The 25,693-nt window shown below is 43.1% G+C and overlaps 1 protein-coding gene across 2 annotated transcripts in view; it reads right to left on the bottom strand.

The window, feature by feature from the left end:
- gabbr1b (gamma-aminobutyric acid (GABA) B receptor, 1b) overlaps nt 1–25,693 on the bottom strand; it is a 145,025-nt gene that overhangs the window by 6,123 nt on the left and 113,209 nt on the right. The window contains exons 19-21 of one of the 2 annotated variants that reach the window (XM_056254479.1): nt 20,712–20,822; nt 20,488–20,581; nt 10,008–10,135 (exon numbers count right to left, since the gene is read on the bottom strand). In XM_056254479.1, the coding sequence (XP_056110454.1) occupies nt 10,008–10,135; nt 20,488–20,581; nt 20,712–20,822 (333 nt within the window). The remainder of the gene's footprint in view (nt 1–10,007; nt 10,136–20,487; nt 20,582–20,711; nt 20,823–25,693) is intronic. The other variant, XM_056254480.1, reaches the window with a different exon arrangement.

Raw genomic sequence — 25,693 nt, 5'->3', positions numbered from 1 at the left:
TAGCAGGGCTCTCAAGTTTTGAAGACAGGCAGCAGGAGTGACAGAATCACAATTCCAGGATATGCTTTTTTTCTTTGGTTGTTGCGTTAAATCTTACACAGATACAATAGTGCTATTTTCTGATTGGCTATTGTGTAGCCCTTTCTTTTTTTGATTGGCTGATAAGTGGCAGGCTGACTGCGGAACTCCAGGGGAGACACGCTTGATTCCTGCCGGTTCCATAGTGAGAGCGGCGCGGCCAGAGACATTTGGCGCTGCGGCATAAATATATTATAAACAGTTTTTCCGCGAGAGAAATACAAAAGACCGAAATGAGTGACCTTGATGCTCAATGCGTGACACTTGAGAGCTCTGATATAGCTAATGGCAACAATATTGCAGGTGCGATGCACCGCGTACAAACCGGAATGGTATATGTTTATACTTCTCATCCAACCACAATCAAATGCACTCTATCCGGATGGCGCGATTTATCTGGATAGTTTTTTTTTTTACGATGACAAGCAGAAATGAAAACAAGCCGAAATGAAATAGCAGTAACGAGGCTATTTTTAAAATGTAAGGAGTAGAAAGTAGCCTACAGATAATTGCGTGAAAATGTAAGGAGTAGAAGTAAAAAGTCGGCTGAAAAATAATTACTCCAGTAAAGTATAGATACCCAAAATGTGTGTTTGGACAGAATACGAGACAGAGTTCTTTATTAAATTCATAAAAGACTAAATACAGGAATACTGGCTTCTAAACCTCAAAGAAATGCCACAATCAAGACCTCGGAGCAGAAATAAATGAGAAAACACCTCACATGTGCCGCTCACAGTATAAGGGTCTTTCCTTGCCATTAATGCTTGGATAACACGCTTAGGCCTACGTCTCTTTACATTAATAATAATAATAATGTCTAGTGCGGTGGCTGTGATTTATATATAAACCAACCAACGTCCGTTGCCATGATTTTTGGAATGACTGATCGAGAGAGGAAAAAAAGATGTTTTAGTCGCATAACATCGTTTAATGGAAACGCCGTCATTTCGCAATAGTTTTTTATCGATATTTAGAAAGAAAAAAAGTGCGAATCTGTAATGGAAACGCGACAGCATTTAACATAGACTAACTTCTCAGAGTTATAGTGTTCATTATACTAACCATTCAACTCCGGATTGATTCTGGAGGAATAAGCACCGGCAACAATCCGTCCTCCAACGCAAGCTCATGTTTTGATTCAGATCGTGCTCGAAGAGGAGGGGCTATTCGCGTCTCCGTTGTCAGTTTGTGAGAGTGGGAGGGAGTGAGCAAGCTGCGCGCAGCTCTACAATAAAATAAAATTTTACCCATATTAAATAGTTAAAAAATCTGAAAATCAATCCGTGGCGGTCAGCGTTGATATTGTGGCGGGCCGCCACAAATTAATGAATGTATGGGAAACCCTGTATAGGGTGCCCCGTCCCTGAGAAAGGAGGTCCTTCCTCAGAGGAATTGACCAGGGAGGTGCTGTCGCGAGGAGTACAAGTTCGGAAAACCACGTCCGGTTGGGCCAATGAGGCGCAACCAAGATGACCTGCTCCTCGTCCTCCCTGATCTTGCACAGGGTTTGTGCAAGAAGGCTCACTGGGGGAAACGCATACTTGCGGAGGCCCCGCGGCCATCTGTGCGCCAGTGCATCCGTGCTGAGTGTGCCCTCGGTCAGGGAGTAAAACAGGTCGCAATGGGACGAGTCGTGGGAGGCAAACAGGTCCACCTGTGCGTCCTAGGGGTGACCCCGAATAGTCGAAGATTCGATGCTTCGATAGGAGGAGCCTGATTCGACTACCAATCTCACGGTCGAATCTTCGCAGATGTGTTATTAAACGAGGATTATGTCATTTTGGCTATATGAGTGCTCAATGTCTGATTTCACATAGAACTACTGGTTTTCTGTCAATACGTTAATATACAGCCTATAATGATAATGCTGTCAATAAAAATGTGCAAAGAAATAAGCTTTTAATAAATATTTTTTAACGTGCGTGCAGCGTGAATAAATCCAAACACCCCGTGACAGATTTAAGTTTCACTTTCGATCCGTGACCGACAGAGGAGCGTCTTGTCGGCAGGGATTTAAATCTTTAAAAATGTCTGGGATAAGAAAATCTAAAGATGCACACCGTCAGAAAGGATATTCTCCAAGGCTGGATTTAGCATCAGGAAAACCATGATCGCACTTCTGCCGGCCAACGTTAACAGGTTGGTTTTCCTCAGGACGTTCTAAAACGCTTAACGTGAAAAAAGCTTTTAAAACGCTTAAATGGCACTTTTACGTGCTTATGTACACAGTAGGCTACACACCTTAAGAAACCATTCTATGTGCAGATAAGCAGATGAACCCAGAATATGAACACAACGCGTTTCTCCAATAGAAAGTCACGTAAAGCTTTTTCTTTAACGGTTTTCTATGGGAGGAAAATGCTTAACGCAGCCTATAATAAAACGCGTTGCGTTCATATTCTGGGCTCATCTGCTTTTCTGTAGGCTATATAGTATGCTTTATTAATACGGTGTGTACAGAATTTGATCTTTTAATATAACAGTTTTAGGACAAAGCCATTATAAGCGTTTTTCACGTTGAGCATTTTAGAATGTATTTTATCCGCGCACACAATTTGAAAAGACTCAAACGGACACAGGCCGAGTGAAAGACTGGATTTTGTTTTCTCGATCAGGTATGGGTACAAGTGATTTCAAAACATTTCAGCCGGTTCCAATTTGATTTTTGGATACTGTGAACACGTTTAGCTAAAAAGACTGCCGCTCCAGTTTTGCGTTTATTGTTGTTTCTGCAGTTAAAAAGACAAAGTTGACAATCCTGGCCATACTTTCGTTATTTTAATAATTTCTTTATTTTTATTTTATTAATTGATCACTCATGGTGATCTAATTGAACTATTTGTGACTTGTGTTTTTAATTTGTTCCCCTGCAATTTAGGCATTTTGCGCATTTGTTCTGCTTCTTGTGACTTAATTCTGACTTATTTCGTTTTGTATTTTTATTTATTACAAATGTATATTGTGTTCTTAATTGTTGATTATGTTTCAGTGCATCGATGTTGAGCTGTAGGCCTAATAGAGCATGCTCGTACAGGCAATTCAGCCGATTTAATTTGATTTGCATGTGAAATGCAAATCCTATCTGCAGTGTGGCCTTTCTGCAGTTATTTATGTTATTTCTTAGTTTTATTGATCCAAAATGTTTTTATACATTTTCTTCTATATCTTTGTGTGATGTTCTGTACATCGCCGCTTTAAAATGTTAAAGCCCCGCCCCGCCCCTTCCCCTCCCCAACACCACACACATGATTCGACTATTAGTCGACTATAGGCAGGACTTGACGAATCTGATTCGACTATGAAAATACTTAGTCGGGGACACCCCTAGTGCGTCCCCGAACTGACTCCAAATCAGCTGGACCGACTGGGGATGGAGTCTCCATTCTCCAGGAAGAGGCTGAAGCCGTGAGAGCTCGTCGGCTGCACAGTTCTCACAGGATATAAATGGCTCGAAGCGACCTCAGATGCTTCTGACTCCATAAGAGGAGGTTGTGACATGCGGCGGGAGCGTAGACCACCTTGTCGGTTGATGTACGCTACTGCCGCAGTATTGTCTGATCGGACTAGTACGTGCTGGTTCTTGAGCAACGCATGGAAGCGGTGCAGAGCGAGACGTACTGCCAGCAACTCGAGGCAATTGACATGCCATAGGCGCTGGGGTCCTGTCCAGGAGCCCTCGGCAGCATGTCCATTGCACATGGCACCCCAGCCCATGGTGGAGGCATCTGTTGAGACGACAACATGCCTGGAAACTCGGTCTAAGGGCACTCCTGCCCGTAGAAAGCTGAGGTTCGTCCACGGGGTGAAGGTCTGACGGCAGGTCGGAGTAATTGGTACTCGGAGCGTGCATTGTTGCCATGCCCATCTCGGGACTCGATCGTGCAGCCAGTGCTGAAGCGGCCTCATATGAAGCAAACCAAGCGTCGTTGCCGTGGCTGCGGATGCCATATGCCCGAGGAGCCTCTGAAAAAGTTTCAGTGGATCCGCACTCTTGCCCTCGAACTGTCTCAGGCAAGTCAGCAGTGACTACGCGCTCTCGCTCGTAAGCTGCGCGCACATGGCGACCGAGTCGATTTCCATACCGAGAAAAGAGATCCTCTGCACGGGGCAAAGTTTGCTCTTTTCCCAGTTGACCCGAAGGCCCAGACGAGCTAGGTGCCGGAGCACTAGGTCCCTGTGTTCGCAAACCTGGTCTCGAGAGTGAGCTAGGATCAGTCAGTCGTCGAGATAGTTCAGGATGCGAACCCCGTGTTGCCGAAGCGGCACAAGGGCTGCCTCGACGACCTTCGTGAAGACGTGAGGAGACAGGGCTAGCCCGAATGGGAGAACCGCGTACTGGTATGCCTGCCCCTCGAAAGCAAACCGTAGGAACGGTCTGTGTCGAGGGAGAATGGAGACATGGAAGTAGGCATCCTTCAGGTCGATCGCTGTAAACCAATCCTGGGGCCGCACACATTCAAAAATGCGTTTGGCTGTGAGCATCTTGAACGGCAGCCTGTGAAGGGAGCGGTTCAGGACGCGCAGGTCCAGGATTGGCCGTAACCCACCGGATTTCTTCGGGACAATGAAGTAGGGGCTGTAGAAGCCGGACCTCATTTCGGCTGGAGGGACAGTCTCGATCGCACCCTTCGCCAGTAGGGTGGCGACCTCCGCTCTCATGACAGGGGCATTGCCACCGACCATAGTGAAGCGGACTCCCCTGAAGCGGGGAGGAGACCGTGCAAACTGAATCGCATAGCCGAGCCTGATGGTTTGCCTGACCCAGCGGGACAGGTTGGGAAGCTCTAGCCAGGCTCCCAAGGACTGTACCAGCAGGGTCATGCGAACCACAGACGTCCCCTCAATGGTGCAGCGAGGCGGAATGACCAGCTCAGACATGGGTGGCATAGCGGCCCGGTGCAGGGGCACTGTCATTAGCCGCGTCCTGACAGAGGAGGCCAGGGAAGGACCAGCGTTCCACGGGGGCCGGCTCTGCCAGGGGTCTGGTGACAGAGGGGGACGAGAGTGGCGAGGCCCGTGGGCGGCGCACACTGTCATCCGAGAACTCTGTGACAGAGGGGGACGAGAGTGTCGAGGCTTGTAAGCGGCGCGCACTGCCATCCACGCCCTCTGGGGGCTCAGAGATGGGATGCAGCTCTTTGGAGAAGAGATTCTCCCCTGACCCTCCACCGGGGGAAGGAGTGGCCCTGCAACCACTTCCTGAAAGAACTGCAACCCACGTCTGAGCTGCCCGTAACGGGAGCGCCGCATCGCCCGGCGTTCAGCAGGCTGCGGGGCTGGTACGGGCAGGAGGGCGCATTCGGCGGCAAGTGGACTGAGTCGTTCCCCCGTCTGAGCCGGCGGCTGGGTGGCAGCAGCTGGCCGCGGGGTCAGAACATGTTTGGTAGCCTCAGTCTGCTTCTGGGCAGCCGAGAACTGTTGGGCAGAGTCCTCGACCGCACCGCCAAAGAGGCCAGCCTGGGATATGGGGGAGTTGAGGAAGCATATCGCGCATATCACCAGGTTAAGCCAGAGATGTCTGACCAAACATGTGGACATCACCTGACTCAGGGAGCGTGCGGTTACCTTCGTCGCTCGTAGAGCAAGGTCGGTGACGGCAGGGAGCTTTTGAATGAGCCCTGAATCAACCCTACCCTCGTGCATGTCATTGAGCACCCAGAAGGATGGCAATAACATGCAGTGAGGCGACAGCCTGCCCCGCAGCTCTATAGGTCTCTGCCACCGGAGTAGACAGAAAACCTACAGGCATTGGAGGGATGCTTAGGGTCGCCACGCCAGGTGGAGGCGCTGTGGGACACAGATGTGTTGCCACAGAACACTCCACGGGGGGAACCCCAGTATACCCTTGGGCGCGGCCTCTGCGAGGGCAGAGAAGGCGGAAGAGGCCGCTGAGAAGTCGCGAAAAGTCAAAGGAGACTCCCACGATCTCATGACCTCTTCATGCACGCCCGGGTAGAAAGGATTTGGGTTCGCCTCCTCCAAAAACCAATCATCAGCCTTAAGTGCTCGGGACATGGCGGATGGTTCCACACAAGCCCGATACTCGCGGCGGCCCGGGAAAGCATAGATGTCAGACTCGTTATGCTAGCGCACCCGAGGGTGGCAGCACAGACGAGCCATCACCTCCAGAGGACTCCAGCTCACCTTGTGATGCGGCGATATACATGATTTCATCAGCCGGGGGACCGAATGAGATCGCGCGACTCATTCAGAACCACGCGGGTTGCAATGTGAAAGACGGGGTGTGGACCGAGGATATTTCGTCGGTTTAGTTCCAGACCTGCCGTCTTAGGTCACCCTGGCCACCAGCCGAAGTATTATCTCGCGTGGAGAAAATAGATCGGGGTGTGGATGAGGGGACTCTCGCTCTATTGAGCTCATCGAGTCTCGACCGTTACATTGCGATGGTCATGTTACCGCTGGAGAGAACGTGACGCATCCACAAACGCTGTCTGAACGTGATTGAAGCCCAAACACGTCAAAACAGCGCTCGTGCCCATCAGCTGAATCTATCAGAATACCGCACTCAGAAATACACGGGCAGATCGTCTTTAGAAAGACGTGCCGCGTGCACGCTCTTTTTGTGAGAGAAAAGCTCGCAGCAGTGCTGAAGCGCCCAGGGAGAAACACACACGCTGTTCAGTTCAGCAGGCAGGAATGAGAAACTCGCTGGATCTCGCCATCACACCAACACCGACTGGAAGCTGCTCGTCTAGAAGATTCTCGAAGATAGTCAGAGAATAGGCTGCAGGAGTGAAGAGAACTTCTTGGCTCCGAAGCGAAAACATATCTGCATATTGCCAGCGTTCTCTTTTTATACCCACGCGGTGGGGCGGAGTTACGCCATGCAAATTCCGCAGACCCATGGCATTTCCTTGCCATTGGCTCGTTTTATTTCTTTCGAAGATGAGAGGCTTCTAAGCGAACCCCATTCGTCGTCATTCGACGTAACTCGAAGTGACACCGAAAGGGAACACTGGTCTATCAGTGGATATACATGCATCACAAGAGGGTTCTCTAATTTTTTTCTGAATTATGTTTCTGAGCCAACAAATGTCCCAAATTCTTACATAATGACAGAATGACAGGTATAAATACGTTTATAATAAAATGGCACAGTCCTTTGTCTTGTTAAGGCTAATTTCATACAGTAGCTAGCATTCGATATTATCTAAATACAAGTAATATTTGTACACTTTTTGCATAATTTGACTAAATGTTATGATTGGAAATTTTCCTTATTTACATTTTTTACACAATAAATATTGAAATGGGGAATGACTCTTTGTTTCGAATAGCATAACATGTAAGAATTGTTTTTTTAATAATTGATTTTCATTATTTATGATGGAAAGTGTGGGTGTGGGCCAACATTTAGCAATATTTTCATAAAAGACTTCTGAAATGTAGCAACAATAAATGATGAAGGAATTATAATATGTTTACAAGAACCTTTTTAATGTCACGTTCATATAACAAAATGTGGAAAAAAATACTTCTTTTGAAGGCATAGGAGTGGAGAACAGAAACCAAGAGAGAAAGAAGTGAATCAATAAATATTGATCACCAGTCAGTCGTTTCTCACACAACAAGTAAAATCTCATCCAGGCTAGCAAAAAGAAAATGTTGCCTGGCATCAACAGAGGTGATCTTTTTTTGCAGGGTCATTAGTTATTTGGACAGGGCAAAAAGTGCAAAGCAGTCTCTATAAATCGAAGCAGTTTATAGCTGGAGTAACAGCAGTAGCCAGCAGCCTTCACACTTGAATCACACCACGGCAGAGCATTAATGATGCAACAAAATCAGTATGGTTTTAGTTTAAAATGCACAGCCATGCTAAATAATGTAGTGAATCCTCATTCACTGTCATTAAATGGAAAAGAACAACCAGGGCATTCTTCAAAATATCTTGTTTCGTGTTCCACAGGAGGATAGAAGCAATGCACCATGACCTAACAAGACATGACACGACACATTGACACGCGATAAAAGGTATCTTTTCCATGTTCAGAGTTTTTGTTTATTGATGGTGATACGCCACAGGGGATTCTATTTTAGAAATGGTTTCTATTTCTACAACATTGCGGCTGGAACAACAACAATGATAATCTCAGGTATTGATTATGTGCTTTATTTAATGTTAAAAGCATCTAATTTGAGTTTGAAAATCCTTTTGCGTGACATTTATAGCCAAACTGAAGGTGACAATGGATAAATAACCTCAGATCTTGAAAATAAATTAATGGAAATAAGAACATTCAAACTGTCAACTCAGTTTGAACAAACAAGTGTATCCTATGACAAAGTTTATTTCAGTCACTGAGTATGTATTTAATGATGTTAAAATAGTGTAATATTTATGAATTTGATTATTTATTTATCCATTTCATTGCGAATGCAGTGTGCTTGCAGAGAGAATTCGTCCACACACTATTCCAATTGGCTGTGATTTTTGATTGATTTGTTGTGTCTTGTAGTTTTGTCGCATCTGGTGTGGACAGACAAATTGCTTGTCGCTGGAATCTTATTGCATCGCGTATGGTTAGGACACGGTGATATGGCTTTGGAACAACATAAGGGTGAGTAAATGATGACACAATTTACAGTATGTCAGTATTTATTCATCCTCATGTCGTTTCAAATCCATTTGACTATAATTTATTTTGTGGAAAAGAATCTCTGCAGATCTTTTCCATATAATGACAGTTAATAGTGATCACAACTGTCAAAATCCAAAAAGAAGGAAAATAAATACCATAAAAGCACCATAACAGCTATCTTGTAAATATATATATATAACTCTATTGTACATTCGATTTCTTGATTTGGGAGTCAAACAAGTCAAAATGTGAGTTTAATAAGTATTATCAGTTTCCTGTGAAAGAGGTGAGCTCTTATTGTCTTTATTGTTGTCCTCCAAGCAGCTGAAATTCTAAAAAGTGATGGAGTTTGTAATGACATGACAGATGGCATCTGAAATCATTTCTTTAGCAGAATGGGCATTCGCTAAGGGCCAGGAGTCAGCCTGCGACTTGGAAAAAAAGAGAGAGAGAAAAGATTAAAATGCAAAATTTGGCCCCTTGCTGATCTACAGTCTCTCCCTCAATTTGAGCCTAAATTGGGTTCAGTGTATAATGGGTAATCCTTGGAGGCCGAGATGGAGAGAAACACACTGCTTCAAATTAAAAGCCTACAATGAAATAGCTGATTGACAAAAGCTTTGTGCTTCATTTCCAATCAGCCTTCGCCATAGAAAACAGACCAGAAGTCTTTATGGTAAATGAAAAGAGATTCCCATGTATTTATTTACCCTCAATATTGAGGGTGTTATCAGCATGGTACGTGCTTCTTTCGTGACTCGCGAGCCTTAGGGCCGCACTGAAACGCTAAAGTGGAACAGATGAGATGGGCAAAAACAAACAACTTTCAACATTACTGTGGGACCACTTTACTTGAGTTTTCTAACTACTTTAGAGCTCCAGTCCCGTCAAACTGACATGCAAGCTTATTCCCGATGATGAGGGGAAGCTCTTTTCCCTCCCTTTCCCTGTCCTCTGGAAAGCTCTGCGTCCCTGGACAGCATTCGAGATGGCAGGCTCAGACACTTCACTTCCATCAAATCTAGCAGAGCCACACTGAAATGCTCCAGGCATGTTCTTCCTGCTTATGATTGTGTTGTGACACCCAACAGCTCCAGAAGGATGCTGCGTCCAATTCACACGCCAACTCCCAACTAAACTTGAGCAACGAAAGGAAAAAAAAAAACCCTCTGTGGTGCTATTTCAGTCACGTCAGCTGAACGGTTCTACCTTTTAATTGGACAATATTTTGGGTGACAACTGACATTTCAAATGTCATACAAGGGAAGCGATCCTTAAAATTTCTACAGGGATGTTTGAAAAGTTTGAAAAGATGAACAGACTCACCGAGACATTGTAGATGGCCATCCCAACAGCCCGATGATCGTTTATTTTTTCAGTGGACACAGATTTGGTTTCATAAGCCAGAAAAATACCCAGAAGCAGCAGCAAACCCTTATAGCCATATACGACACCTAAAAGTCAAAACAGAGACAAATATAACGAACAGGTTTCCCAAACATCCATATTGTTTAGTCCCAAATCCAAGGCCGCCGGAGCAACGGGTGAGCTGGCTTTTGACCCGGCACTTTTCAAAAGCCCAAGCACATGCGATAAAGGGTTGAAACGCGTTTTGTCGCTCACTGCCGTTTAAGTGTGTGTTGAATCAGTATGGCTAACATTTCTACATTTTCATTTAATGTAAGTGAGTTATGCTTCTGATTGTAATTTTGGCCACCCTTGTAATGGATCATACCATTGACAATACCTGTGCAGCTAGCATAGTATGGGGTTAGAATTGTTGCATTATTCCAAATAAATAGATTGAAATTCACAAACAAATGTATCAAATTCACAAATAAATAGATTAAGTTCCACAAATAAATGTAAAGAGTTCCACAAAAATGCATAAAACTCACAAATAAATAAAATGAGATTTGCAAAAAAATAATAATAATTACAAATGTGTTCTATGTCACAAACACAACTCTGCCTGGCTTTTACTTGTGAACCGCAGTCTGTGCATTTGTAAATCACTGCACGCATTTGTAAATTGCTTCTTGTGCATTTGTAAATCCCCTCACGCATCTGTGGATTATAAACACTTCTAGCGTCGACGTGCAGACAAATCCACAAATAAGTGGACTCCACCCACCGTTTCCTCAAGCCAATCAGATAACGGCCACATTGAGCTGACCAATCGTAGCACGTTCTCGCTACAACCAATCACGTTAGGATTTACACTCGGGCTGGGAACTGAATCGGATTCATTTTGAAGATATTTGCACCCTTGAAATGGAGCTGTAATCTATGGGCGCTTCATTCAAATTGAGCTGTTTGTGTGGTTAAAACACCCTGTTTTCAAAAGATTGTAGGAGTTTAAGGCTTCTTTATATTTCCATCAGGATAAACTCAGGATTACACACAAATCATGATCATCAAGCGGACTCAAGCGGCACGACACAGCGCGTCAAAAGCAAATAGCCCATTATCTTCCCTGCTGCCGTAGCAGTTTCAATAATGTAAAACGAATCGGTTACCTAACGTAACCTCGGTTCTCTCTAGATGAGGGAACGAGTATTGCGTAAGCTAGCTTACGCTACGGGAAAGATTCATCTTTTCTGAGAAATTGAAGCCAAAAATTATCCTATAATTTTGTATCTATTGTCAACGCAGTTCAGCTGCATGAGCAGGCTAGCTAGCAGCTCATTGGCTCGCTCACAGGGAACTGCTTAAGCCTATGAGGAGACACGAATGAACTCTCGGCCAATGAGAGTCTGACCTGCTCTCATTGGGACCCCGGGGAACCCTTATGAGTGGGAATAAAATATGTACATGAGACAAAGGCCAGCGGAGCGGGCCGGGGATTTGTGAAGTACATAAGCACATGATAAGGAGGGACAGAACGAGACCGGTCTGCGTGAATAACTCCCTATAGTGCAGCTCAACCAGAAGAGCTGTAACATACTAGACTGCTAGTAGTTTAGCCTGCAAGGCGGGAACTTCCAGATTGTAAAATCTGATAAAGGTGGAGGGGGAAGCCCATCCCGCTGCCACACAAATATCATGAATGGAAATTCCGCTGGACCAAGCCCACGATGAGGCCATGCCTCTAGTGGAATGGGCCCTGATGCCCAGAGGGCATGGCAGGTCTTTTGACGCGTATGCGGCTGCAATGGCATTGACTATACATCTGGACAGAGTCTGTTTCGAGGTGGCCAACCCTTTGGTGCGCCCACCGAACGAAACAAAAAGCTGCTCAGCTCGTCTGACCGGAGCAGTGCGAGTAAAGTATAATCTCAGGGCCCTGACCGGACACAGGAGATTAGAGTCAGATTCGCTATCGGATGCAGGCAGAGCCGATAGAGAAATAACTTGTGCCCTGAATGGGGTACCAATCGCTTTTGGGACATAACCATGTCTAGGTTTGAGAACGACTAAGGAGTCATTGGGCCCAAACTCCAGACAGGAAGCGCTGCTGGACAGCGCGTGAAGGTCCCCCACACGCTTCACTGACGCGAGCGCGAGCAGGAAGATAGTCTTGAGCGAAAGGTATTTGAGCTCCACGGTGTTTAACGGTTCGAATGGGGGGGCTTTCATAGCTTCGAGAACTCATAGCTCCGGTTCATCCTTCTAGCTCCCCTGAGGAAGCGGATGACTAAGCCATCTTTGCCCAGTGACTGGCCGCGCCGGGGTTCAGCGAACGCTGCGACGGCTGCCACATACACCTTGAGAGTGGAAGGGGACCTGCCCTTATCCAGCATCTCTTGGAGAAAAACTAGCAAGGAAGGAACCTCGCATGATCGTGGGTCCAAGTTTCTGTCGGTGCACCACTTAGAGAACACAGACCATTTAGACGCATAGAGCCTTCTAGTAGAAGCCGCTCTAGCCTGCATGATCGTGTTTAACACTCCTTCTGGCAAAGCAACGGGTAGTCGTTGATCACCCACGCATGAAGCGCCCAGCGCTCTGGGTGGGGATGCCAGATCGTGCCGCGAGCTTGGGAGAGGAGATCTGTTCTGACTGGAATGGGCCACGGGGCTGTCTGTGACAGCTGAGTGAGCTCCGGAAACCAAGTCTGACCTTCCCAACGCGGGGCTATGAGGAGCACCGAGTGGCGTGTTTCCCTGATTCTCTGAAGCACCTGTGGTAGCAGAGACACCGGAGGGAATGCATAAAGCGGGCGGCTGGGCCAGGTCTGGGCTAGCGCGTCCTCGCGTTTTGAGAAAAATATTGGGCAGTGGGTGTTTTCTTCTGAGGCGAAGAGGTCCACCTCTGTTCTGCCGAATATTCGCCACAGCTTTTGGACTGTAAGAGTGTGCAGGGACCATTCGCCAGGGGGAATGGGGTTCCTGGACAGACTGTCTGGACCGTCGTTCAGATGGCCCGGCACGTGCGTCGCTCTGAGCGAGAGCAGGTGACACTGGGACCAAACTAGGATGCGTTCTGTCAGCCGGAAGAGAATTCTGGATCTGACACCGCCCTGACGGTTTAGATAGGAGACCACAGCCATATTGTCCGAACGGATCAGCACATGGTGACCGTGAATGCGCGGCAGAAAGCGCGTGAGCGGGCTCGTGGGCGCGCTTATGTACTCTGACACTCGAGCGGGTAGGAACCGCTTTATGAGAGTGGGCTCTGTGAGACACACGGGAACTGAAATGCTTTTGTGTATGAGTGAACACAGTGTTGTGGGCACATTTTCTACACGTGAGGCTTTTATGCTCTTTTTGAGATTTCTCTGGGTCGCCGTGAAAACGGCGTTTGTGCTCATGCAAGCGGGAAAGGGAACCGGCTTGGTAATGGCGGGGTACACTGCTGTAGTAGCCGCGTGAGCGGGGACCAACAGAGGGCGAAACTTTGACGGCGGTCCGGCCTCGGCGGGAGAGCGCCGTCTTTTTCTCAGCTGTGCTAGGCAGACTTAGAGTGATCGGGTTTCAGCGTGATCCTGGACCGAGGCCCACGGGGAGGCGGCGGTCTGTGGCGGCTGTCGGAGCGAGAACGAGGGCGGCCGCCCTGGCGTCGCTGAGAAGTCTGACTGTGCTGAGCTGGGCGCTGGGGTGGGGCTCGTGCAGGAGGCTGGTCACGTGAGCGGCCTGCAGAGGAGCTAGCGCGACGAGGCAGAAAAAGATTCATGGCCTGGGAGGCTTTCTGCACTTCGGAGAAACGGTCAACGATACCCGTGACAGCAGATCCGAAGAGGCCGGACGGAGAGAGCGGGGCGTTGAGAAAAGCGGCGCGCTCGGAATCTCCCATGTCGGCGAGCGTGAGCCACAAATGTCTTTCAGACACACAAATGGCGGCCATACATTTCCCCAGGGCTTGAGCAGCAGACTTTGTAGCGCGAAGGGCAATGTCCGTAGCGCTCCTCAAATCCGCGACTGATGGGGGATTTTTTCCGCTCTCGTCCCACTCACGCAGTAAATCACCCTGTAGAATCTGGAGGACGGTCATGGAGTGAAGTGCAGAGGCTGCTTGGCCGGCGGCTGAGTAAGCGCGCGCGTGGAAGCTCGAAGTCACTCTGCAGGCTTTAGAAGGAAGCACAGGTGATGAGCGCCATCTCGTGGAGGGCGGGCACAGATGTGCGGCGACCAGGTCCTCTACAGGGGGAATGGAAAGATAGCCCTTTTCTGCGGCTCCGTCCACAACGCGAAGCGGGGCGGAAGAGTCGGAGCGAGTTCTGGCAGAGAGCGGGGCATTCCAGGACATTGTGAGGTCCGCGTGCAGTTCGGGCAAGAAGGGCGCGGCCCGTTTAGTGACGGGAGTCGAGTGCTGGCGGAAATAGCTGCCGTCCATGCGGTTGATGGTCTGCTCGGGGGGAGGAGACCAATCGAGCCCGAGGCGTTCTACGGCCTGTGAGAGGAGGCGCACTAATTCCTCCTCAATTCCAGCGCAGGTCCTAGAGGATTCTCGGGCCGAAGAGGCGTGAGAACCGGACCAATCCTCACTGTCTGAAGCGAGAAGCGAACATGTCTCCTTGATGTCCGCGGCGTCGTCGGAGGCGACAGAGCGGCCACTCGGCGGCAACTGTATGTCCGGAAGCGGCGGAGAAGGAGAGCGGGAGGCGACAGGCTCCGGCGGGATGAACGCTTCTGGCTGGGGTTCCGGCGGCCTTTGCGAGCGGCGTTTCTTCTTACGCGGCGAAGTCGAAGGCGGCGCGGAAGCAGCTTTTGTGGACTGAAGTCGAGCCCGCAGGGTCGATAACGGCATCTCCTCGCAGAGATTGCAGCCGCCATCGGCGAGGGCGAGCTCGGCGTGCTCCAATCCGAGGCAGAGAGCGCAGATGACGTGGCGGTCTCCAGTCTCGAGGGGAGCACGGCAAGAACCGCAGGAGGAAAAACGAGACATCTTTACAAAGACGCTCGGCTCTTTTAGATACACACACACATAAAACAAGAAGCTTTTGATTAAAGGATATGAATCCGTCGGATGGCGCTAGCTTGCAGGACGGCTGAAGGTGGCGAAGACGGCCGGCTTCCTCAGTCTCCCAGATGCTCGCTAGAAGGTGCCTTTTCTACGACGGCGGCTTCTCTCAGGATCAGCAGATGCGTGTAGCCTCGCTGAAGAGATGAAAATCGGAATTTACAGCCTGAGAGGCGAATTTATACTCTCTGACCACGCCCGTTTCGGCGGGCTCTGATGCAATGAGAGCAGGTCAGACTCTCATTGGCCGAGAGTTCATTCGTGTCTCCTCATAGGCTTAAGCAGTTCCCTGTGAGCGAGCCAATGAGCTGCTAGCTAGCCTGCTCATGCTCTGCTGCAGCTGAACTGCGTTGACAATAGATACAAAATTATAGGATAATTTTTGGCTTCAATTTCTCAGAAAAGATGAATCTTTCCCGTAGCGTAAGCTAGCTTACGCAATACGAGAGAACCTCTCGTAAGAGAACTAAAATATTTGCAATGTTAATACATTTTGCCCATGACATCTGTTTTCTTATCTGCAGATATATGACGTGTCTATAATCTTCCTAATTGACTAGTGCTGGCTACATGCATAATTCGTGATAATGTATAGCCTACACTGGACGTTGACGTGGCGCAGCGCGACACGATGATTCATTGATAGTAAACGGATGCCCGTTCTTCTTCTGAAGTAGGGGCTACTACACGTAGACAGCCTTGCACGGGGTAGACAGACACGATATAAGAAATGACAAAACGGATGATTTTGTCTTTTAAAGCACAATCGTGGTGACAAATAGCTAGCTATAGGACATAAATATTATGTAGAATACCAAATATCAGCCCAAATGACCATAATTGAAGATGTAACAGCATGAACTGGAGTTTGAGTGGATAATGTAATGCTGAAAAAATAGTAACTTTTAGCTAGTAACTTTTACAATAAAATATTATTAAGTCTGATTCATATGAAATATTAATTGTGTGATCAAGTGTTTTAACTGATAAATAAATACAAATCGCTTGTCTGCTGGGCATTTCACTTTTAAATGCATGATACATATTTCATGCTCTATGGATCATTAGATCATTAGATCCACGGACCTGCTGCGTATTTAAAACTTGACTGAAGAAGTGGGAAAAGCTGTTGTGACACAGTAAAATCACCTATATTACTCAAACTCGTGTATTCATCACGAGATTGAATCCAGTTATTAATTAGTCACCAACTTATTGATGCTTTTCTGTTTTATCATGAATAACATGACGCTTCCATAACGGTTGTTCCCATAACAGAGATGTTTCTCTGGCATTTTCAAAAGCTCATAAAAAATGTCTTGGCTTGATACAGAGTCGAATGGTCTAAATAACGAATTCCAAATTTTAAACATATTTTACTGAAGCAATATTATGGGCCTTAGCCTTACACTTCCTATTTGAGCCAATGCAGATGAATGAGCAAAGTTATTTCAGGGCAAGACCACCCTATTTGTAAAGCCTAACGTGATTGGTTGTAGCGAGAACGAGCTACGATTGGTCAGCTCAATGTGGCCGTTATCTGATTGGCTTGAGGAAACGGTGGGTGGAGTCCACTTATTTGTGGATTTGTCTGCACGTCGACGCTAGAAGTGTTTCAAAATCCCCAGATGCGTGAGGGGATTTACAAATGCACAAGAAGAGATTCACAAATGCGTGCAGTGATTTACAAATGCACAGAAAGCGCTTCACAAATAAATGCCAGGCAGAGTTGTGTTTGTGTCAAAACACATTTGTAAATATAATTTTTTTTATTTGTGAATTTTTTGTGAAACTCTTTACATTTATTTGTGGATCTTAATCAATTTATTTGTGAATTTGATAAATTTTTGTGAATCTCTTTACACTTGTTTGTGAATCTAAATCTATTTATTTGGAATAATGCAACAATTCTGACCCCATAGTATAGCCCCGCTCATTCAAAAACGTGCATTTATTGCATAGATAGACGGAGCAAGCGCATAACGTAAGTGTCTAAAATGTATGAGATTTTGCCCTCTTTATATAAATGCTGTGAAACTGAATGTACAAAGCAAACTGTTAGCTGAAATAACCACTGCACTGTACAGTAATAAGAGCGTACAGTTTATGTCAATCAGATGCCCCTGACAGTTGCGTTTGTTAGTATAAAAACAGTAGCACATTAAGGACTCACTAGCATGTCAGCTTAGCATAGCGTAAAAACGTCAATTTATGAGATCAATACCTTGTTTTTGATCTGTCGAGTTTTTGAAACAACTTCTTTCTGTGACCTGATGTGGCTTCTTTTCATAGAATGAGAGAAAATATTATTTTATAGTATTCTGTGATAGGCTATGTCGATTAGCATTGCGTTATAAAAATAGGTCTAATAAACTGAGGTCAAAATGGACATTTCTAATGATGAGTTGTATGTCAAGATAAAAAATGTCATTATGCAGTAAAAAAAAAATTGGAGTCAGTAAGATTAAAACAAAGAAAAAAGAAATTAACACTTTTATTCAGCAAGGACACCTCACTGGTCAAAAGTGACAGTAACATTGATAATAAATGGTTCTTGAGCAGCAAATCAGCATAATAGAATGATTTCTGAAGGATAATGTGCTACTGAAGACTGGAGTAATGATGCTGAAAATTCAGCTTTGCTATCACAGGAATAAATAACATTTTAAAATACATTCAAATAGAAAACAGTTATTTAAAATTTTAATAATATTTCAAAATATGTGTGATCAAAATGCAGCCTTAGTGAACATCTTTCACAGTCTTACTAACACCAAACTTTTGAAATGTATTGTAAATGATCATACTATTTATTAAATCAAGCCAAAAGCTCTCTTAAAAAAGATTTTTAAACATTTATAAAGTGCTTTAAAAACAATATCTACAACAATGCCAAGCATATACTGTATCAGTTATCTTTTATTTGTTACTACTGGCAGTTGCTTGTGTATTATTTATAGTCACCTTCTTCTCTGACCATTAAATCCTCGGTAAACACTGGCGATGTAATGAAGGTCGCAGACAGGGGGTGCAGATTCAATTTAATTGAGTGCTTGCTAAAAAAACGGCTCACTCTCAGATTATCATTTCAAATCCATTTGGATTTGGATGTGAGCAAAAATGGTGCTATCTAGAGTGTGTGAGAGCTGTTTACTAAGTAATTAGTCCATCCTTTTCCACCAGTTTGATGCATTCAGGCCGATGCAAACATGATAGGTGGACATTATCACACTGACAGGGTAATCAGTCAGTCACAGGTGCTGCCTGCTCTCATGACTTTTGCCTGGATCTAGCCATTCATCCCTCACAGTCACAACACACTATACAATGAGAAAAAAAAAATGGTGTAGGATTTACTTTTAAGCAATTTTCACTCCCAAAATTGCTAGTAAATTTCACAATTGATTACAAAGAAACGGCAAGTAACATTGAATTAAAATGAAAATTTAAAGAAGGAAAATTGAAATTGTGTTTTCTTGTAAATAGTACTCCAATAATCTTTGTTTTATTTACAACTTTGATCTTAATGAGAACTTTGCCTTGTTTGTTTTTGTTTGGTTCTGTGCAAATCAGTTATTTTTCTCATCCAGATGTTGTGAAAGGAAGCTGCCTTCCATGCATCTTTGAACCAAATGCCCCATGAAGTCAACCTACTAATGGTTTACTTGGAGAAACTGTAATGGCAGATTTGTATCATACAAGTATTTGTATGACAGGCCTGTTTACGGGCAGCTGTGCTCATTTCTCAAGGACTCTGTCTGAAGAACACACTGAAGGCTCATTTTAATGACCGTAACTAAAAGAGCAAGGCCGCTCCAATTTGTCTCATAAAGGTAGCAATTAATTTGTTTAATTACTTAAACACTTACAAGAAGGAAACACCTGAGGAGAGAGGCTGAAGGTCAAAACCATCGGGGTTCCTTCATTAAATCACTTTCACACAGACACAGGCTCATGGGCTTTATTTCAGACAGTGACTATTTTTTTGAGCCCGACACCATGATGAGATGTCATGATGAACAAGAGAAGAGACATTGTGGCCACTGTTAACGTCCTTTATTTGCATGCACTGTCTGCGTTTTAATATCCGATTCATTATAGGAATTATGCAAATCAGGAAATGATGCAAACATGGCCTAAAAATAATGCTGACCACAGTTTGCACGCTGTAATTCCCCATCTTATGGGTCGGTTCTGAGCGGAGGAACAGTGTCAAAAATAAGTACACTTAGGCATAATTAAAAAAAATGTCCTTATTATGGAAATCTAAAATATACTTTGTCATTTCTATTAAAACTTGTATATCATGAATTACATTTTTAATTACACATTTTTAATGATGATGTTACAGTTTAGTACATTGTACTAACTTGTATATCATATTGGGTAACGCTTCCTTTTACAGTCCTGTTACCCATGTACATACTATGTACTTATTATAGTAATTACAATTACTGGGTAATAACTAGGTACTAACCCTGAACCTACCCCTAAACCTACCTGTAACCCATGTACTTACCTTATATTAGCCAGTACTTTCTAGGTAAGTACACTGTAAGTACACGTAAGTACTGTACTGTAAAAGGAAGCGTTACCTAATAGTGAATAACACACAACAGTTAAAATTTGAATCAAGTACAAAACGTTGACATGCTTTAGTCAACAATAAGTGTACTTTAAAGCATGACAAAGGATTTTAAAAAAGATTTTATTATATGTATATTATTATTTTATATGTAGTTTAAAATAAAACTTTTAATTTGACATTATTACAAAGTATACTTAAGTGTTAAGAAACAGCCATGCATTCATATTTTACTATCTGAAAGTAAAGTTTTTGTTTTTAAAATATACTTATTTACTTAAAATATACCTTGAAATATTTAAAGTACACTACAAGTGCACATTCAGTACAATTAAACGGTTCTCTTTTTTTATAAGGGAATCTTCATACTTTACTGAAAATACACTGCATCAGTCCTCCAGTGTGATCAAGACACTTCAATTGGCACAAAGTGTCCTTGACTACACTGCACATCTGGAGATACTGTATGCTAGTTATAACATCACTTAAACATCATTTGATGAATATCTGCCAGTATTATCACTAGAAAATGTACACAAACATCTCTTTTGAAGAAAATTCTGTTTGCCGCCTTCTTTCCACAACAATGACTTCATTTAAATATGCCTGCTGCAGTCCTAAGTCAGCACAGAGAGTGCTGGTTTAAACTGGATTACGGGTGGTCTGTGAATCAATTTTTGCATTTAAATACTGCACTGTAAAGTCAGGGAATATATTAACTGATAAAATGTAACGTTTGCATTTTACAAAAAAAAAATCAAATCAGATTTTTGGGTGTAGTGTGAAAAGATTCAGAGTCAAACCCAGAACGATTCTTACCAAGCCATGTATTCATCTTCTCTGAACTGCAGTGCTGCAGAAGAGGCTCAATCAACTGATCCACGTCTCCTTTAGGTGCTTCTTTAGTGAACTTCTGCTCAGAAAGAAAGAGAAACGGTTAATTCAAGATTTTGTTCATATGCACCTTGTGGCAAAACACATTAAATCCAACTGTGTCATGTTTGTAAAAACACAGTCCCTGATAGGACGGAGGGCTGCCTTACCTCCACTGTGATGTGCAAGGGGTCCACAATCTGCCAAATCATAAGGGACAGGATGTCGATAACCAGCAGGACCCCCACGGTGGCATAGAGCTTCCAGGGCTCCAGGTGCTGCTGGGATATAAAAACACCACCAATCAACTTTCCATCCAGGCCAGTGAAAGAAACAACTTCTGTGGTGATTCATGACATCATAAGGAGCGTAAGTGCAGAGAGCTTGAAGGGAAAACAATGGCCCATTACCAGGATGCCAATTCAATCCGCCACACGGTGGCTGCTCTTTATGGTTTAAGTAAGGAAAGTGTCTTTAATGGATTTCAACAAAATCAATACTCGTTCTTTTTTTGTAGCGAGGATGTTTGTGAGCAATTAAACATAAAAAGCATTTATTTAAAGAGCAACATAAAAAGCATATGTTCTCTGTGACTCGTATTGTTTATCCTCACTTTTGAGAGCTCATAAACCTCAAACACACCTTCACAACGACGAGGATGAAAGAACTCGCACATAGCCAGACAATTGATTCAAGGAATTTTCTGGGTTCAAAACAAGTTAAGCTCTATATATGGCCTGCTACTGATTGCAAGAGAACTTTGACTCATGTCTCTGTTTGTAAAAATGAACAGGAATGTACTTTGAAAATTTTTATGGGACATTCCAGTGCTTATATTAAACTCTAAAGATGCCTTGATCATCCTTTAAGTGGTGGAACTTCTTTTCTACGTGGATGAACTTCTGGTTTTGCATTGATGTAATTTGTGGGTGTATTTTTCTCTTTGTGAACAGACTTTTTCTGGTGTCCTTGCATATATCATATGAAAGTTACAGGGTTTACTGCTTGGGCACTTTTTATTAAAAGCAACATGGTCAAAACAGAAATTGAAATACTGAATATAATTTTGCACAGACAAGATTAGTTATCAATCACATTCAGTTTCTAACACACTACTGTTATACTCATACAAAGGCACTCAATTGTAAGTATATTTTACAAACTGAGGGACAAGTCTAAATTATTTACTGTTTTGTTTTTGTCATTATTTCTGACATCATCTGAGGTACTTGTGCTGAATCATAACATTCCTTTAATGTCTTGCATGAACTTAAAACTCAAATTATGTATTGTTTTGTGCAGGTGACTTTTTCATGACAATTCATACAATAAAACATATCATCATACCAGTTAACGAGTTTCTCTTTGCTAAAAATAGAATCTTTGTCCCAAATCTTTCTTTCCATGTTATGGTTTTTAATAAATGCTGAAACCATTCTTTATTCCAACATTTCCCTTTTGTATCCCTGACAATGACTTTGAATAATCTACTTCAAACAAACGTACTGATGCTCGTTTTGTGTTTGCTTTTAACTTTTAAAAAAAAATCTCAATAGTGACGCACCAGTCAAAGAAGCACATTTGAAAATGACAAAGCCGTCAATTCAATGCCCCACTGCACATCATAGATCGTTTCTCAATTTTTGAATCCTTTCTTTGTGTAGAGAGAGAGAGAGAGAGAGAGAGAGAGAGAGAGAGCTCTCCACAGGGAACATGACAAGCTCCTCTCCACCACTAGATGAACGCTCATGAATACTCAATAATAGGCATTATGTACTTATCCTGAATCCCCCCCCCCTTTATCTCCTCCTTTGACTCTACTTTTAGTTATAATGGTTACTTTTGGCAGTGAAAAATATCATTTGTGTCGGGTACGTTTACTCAACAACGATGCACTAAAAACAGAAAAGTGTACAGACAACAACGTTGTCAAAACGATCCCCGTTCAGACGGATCTGCGAAAACAACTAAAAACTTTGTATTCTGCTGTCAGGCCAGTAGTTGGCGATCTCACTTTGTAAAGAAACACTAAGCGCCTATAGACTGAACACGTAATACGCATTCGCATGACGTCACCATTTTCACAAATTCGCGTTTTTGTAGTTTACACGGAGACAATAATGGTTTTGTTTTAAAATACTTGTACTTTGAATCCCGTTTTTTAAAAGTTTGCGTTTTCAGGCCCCCAAAACGCTCTTGTCGTGTAAATGAACGACCAAAACACATCAAAATGTTTTGTGTTTTTAGTTGAAAATGTTGTCGTCTAAACGGTCTTCCTTTCCAGTAAAAATATCTAAACATCCCTAAAGTGATACATTACCAAAAATAAAATATTAAGAAGATTTTTAAAGAAGTTGTTTTAAGCATAAATCGAACAAAATTTAATAAGGTTTATGCACAGAACAATAAAAATGTAAGATTTTTTTTATTTTATTCAAGATACTGTCACGCTGGGTTTGAAACAAAGACAAAAATAAAAGTGCTGGATCTTTTTGCAAGCAGTCTCTTTAAATATACAAACTCAAAATAACACTATCAGGGTAACAGGAAACAAAAACACCAGAACAACCACAGCGTAGCGACGAGATCAGACAAAGACTGAACCAAAAACAGGGCTATAAATATACTGGGAGTCTGGGACACACTGGCCCTGGGTCCCAATGTCCATACTATCCATCCTAAATAGTATGTGAGATTAAAATAAGTGTGTCCCAAAGCATAGTATGATGAAAAGAGTATGTCAAAAAGTTCCAGGATGGTCTACTATTTCTAATATATTTTCGAAGTGTGGATCCCTGCTCACTATAACGGCTAATATTGCCCACAACCCATTGCGCAATGGAGGAGGATTCAGTTCAGAACTACGAGTTAAAAGTGTTAAAAAACTACAAAACATGGCGGATATGTGCGACCAGAAAGGTGAGAGGTTTACATAAAGGTTTGAGTGACTAATCAAAGTTTAACCTGATAAAAAATATTTATTTAATGTTATCCATGTTATATTTCATCTGCAATAACAATGTGGACTTTTATAAAGATCCGTTTGGCCATTTACTTTTAAATGCATCATTATGCATTAATATGAGAAGAGTGCTCCGCATGAAAGGCCTGCGACTGTTGATCAACTGCATTTCTCACCGATACGGTAGGAAATGAAATGTGGAGGATTTTAACTGTGACAAGATGATTGACAGGCCCGTTCACAGTGTCAGGATGCGACAGAGAGCAACCGTTAAAGATGCAATTTTATGATGTGATAGTATGTCCCAGAGCTTGTGTACTCTTTTGCTACACACTCAAAAGTATGTTTTTCTTCACAAAAACAGTACATACTTTTAGGGCGTAGTATAAGTAGGTGAATTGGGACGCAGCATGGGACTAAACAAAATAATTAACAAGACACAGGTGGAACACATTATAATAGGGCAAATCATAAACTGTGGAAACAGAAGAGCATGAACAAATAAAACACTGGAAACTGAACTGAGAACAGTGCAAGACTAACTCAAAGTCCAACTGAAGCAAAACACAAACACAGATCAGACGTGACAGATGCACTACCATGTAAAGTTTTGGGGTTGGTAAGATTTTTAATACTTTTGAAAGTCTCGCCCCAAGGCTGCATTTATAGCTGTTTAACTGTTAATTTCAACATTTACTAATACATTTTAAAATGAAAAGTTGTATCTTCCAAAGCTTCCAGAGGAGATCAGATGTGCTCCCACAGTAGTCACATTCAAATCCAGACTCAAAACACATCTGTTTAGCTGTGGATTTACTGAATGAGCACTGTGGCACTGTTCGTCCGACTGTTTTTACTGTTTTTTTATTTTTATTTTTTATTCTAAACTGTTTTTAATAATTCTTATTTCTTTTGATTATTTTAATTTCTTCTATGTAAAGCACTTTGAATTACCATTGTGTATGAAATGTGCTATTTAAACAAACCTGCCTTGCCTATCTGTTAACATTAAATTAATGGACTATGTGAACTAACATGAACAATAAACAATTGTATATGCATTAACTAAGACGAATAAATGCTGCAAAAATATAATGCTTATTGTTAGTTCATGTTAGATAATACAGTAACTAACAAATGAGACTTTATTGTGTTACCAAAAAATCCAACATACTGATTGAAAGTGATCTTGCGCAGCGTGAGAGAATCTGTGGTGATGGAGTGACTGCTGGTTCATGGGGCTGTAAGGAGAGCTCACCGAGATGGGTTCTATGATAAATGTGCTGTTTAAGGATGCTCAAGGACAACAGGGGACCCATCTCTATGAGATCAGACACAGAGAAACAGTGGCCAAGCCAGAGAGGCAGTGGAAGTGAGATGGAGATCCAAAGATAATAACAGAAAGAGGAACAAGATATATTTTTTATAAAAGATAATAATTCCACTATGATATATTGATCATTCCAGCAGTGTACTGGAAGACCTTGACACAAGTCAGCAGAGTAAATTCTTATGAGGCTTTAAAAGACCAGATAGTTTGTCTTGAAACACCTCATATTAACCTCACACCAGTTATTTTACAATAATTTTTCTGCTTAATTTTAAATTTAGTTTATTTAATTTTAAATTTTATTAATTGATTTTGTCTTTTTTTTTTTTTTTTACGGGTTTAATTCATTTTATTTCAGGTGTAGTTTGAGTTATTTTGATATAAGTTAACTTAAAATGTTGCCTTGGCAACTAGCCAACTGAACGTTTTTATATATATTATTTCAGTTACAGTTTATTTCAAGTTCCAAAAATAATTTAAGGTTTTAGTTTTAATAACTATAATTGTAACGTGTAGTTCACTGAAGGCAAGTCGAGTTGAAGTGAACTCAAGTGCAGTTATATTCAACAATGGTGACAGAGTAAACAGAATAAAATGATGACTTGACTTGAACTTAAAGCCCGGGACACACCAAGTCAACGTCAAAGAACTAGCGGAGACGAAAGCTCACTGTGTTGTCGCCTCGCATCGGCTGCGTCTCGGCCAAAAAGAACAAACCAAAAGGACTACTGGCGACCGTCAACTAGCACATGCGTTCTCCGCCTGCTAATATCAGAAGATATTAATAGTCTATATTTGCCATTCAAAAGGGGAAACCGAAACTACGACTGCAGATATACAACCGTAAACAAAGCAGCGCT

Source organism: Rhinichthys klamathensis, unplaced genomic scaffold, assembly GCF_029890125.1.
Source record: "Rhinichthys klamathensis goyatoka isolate OS25496 unplaced genomic scaffold, OSU_Roscu_1.1 h1tg000111l_1, whole genome shotgun sequence".
In the NCBI taxonomy this organism is placed as follows: Eukaryota; Metazoa; Chordata; class Actinopteri; order Cypriniformes; family Leuciscidae; genus Rhinichthys; species Rhinichthys klamathensis.
This window is presented reverse-complemented; position numbering and strand designations above follow the sequence as displayed.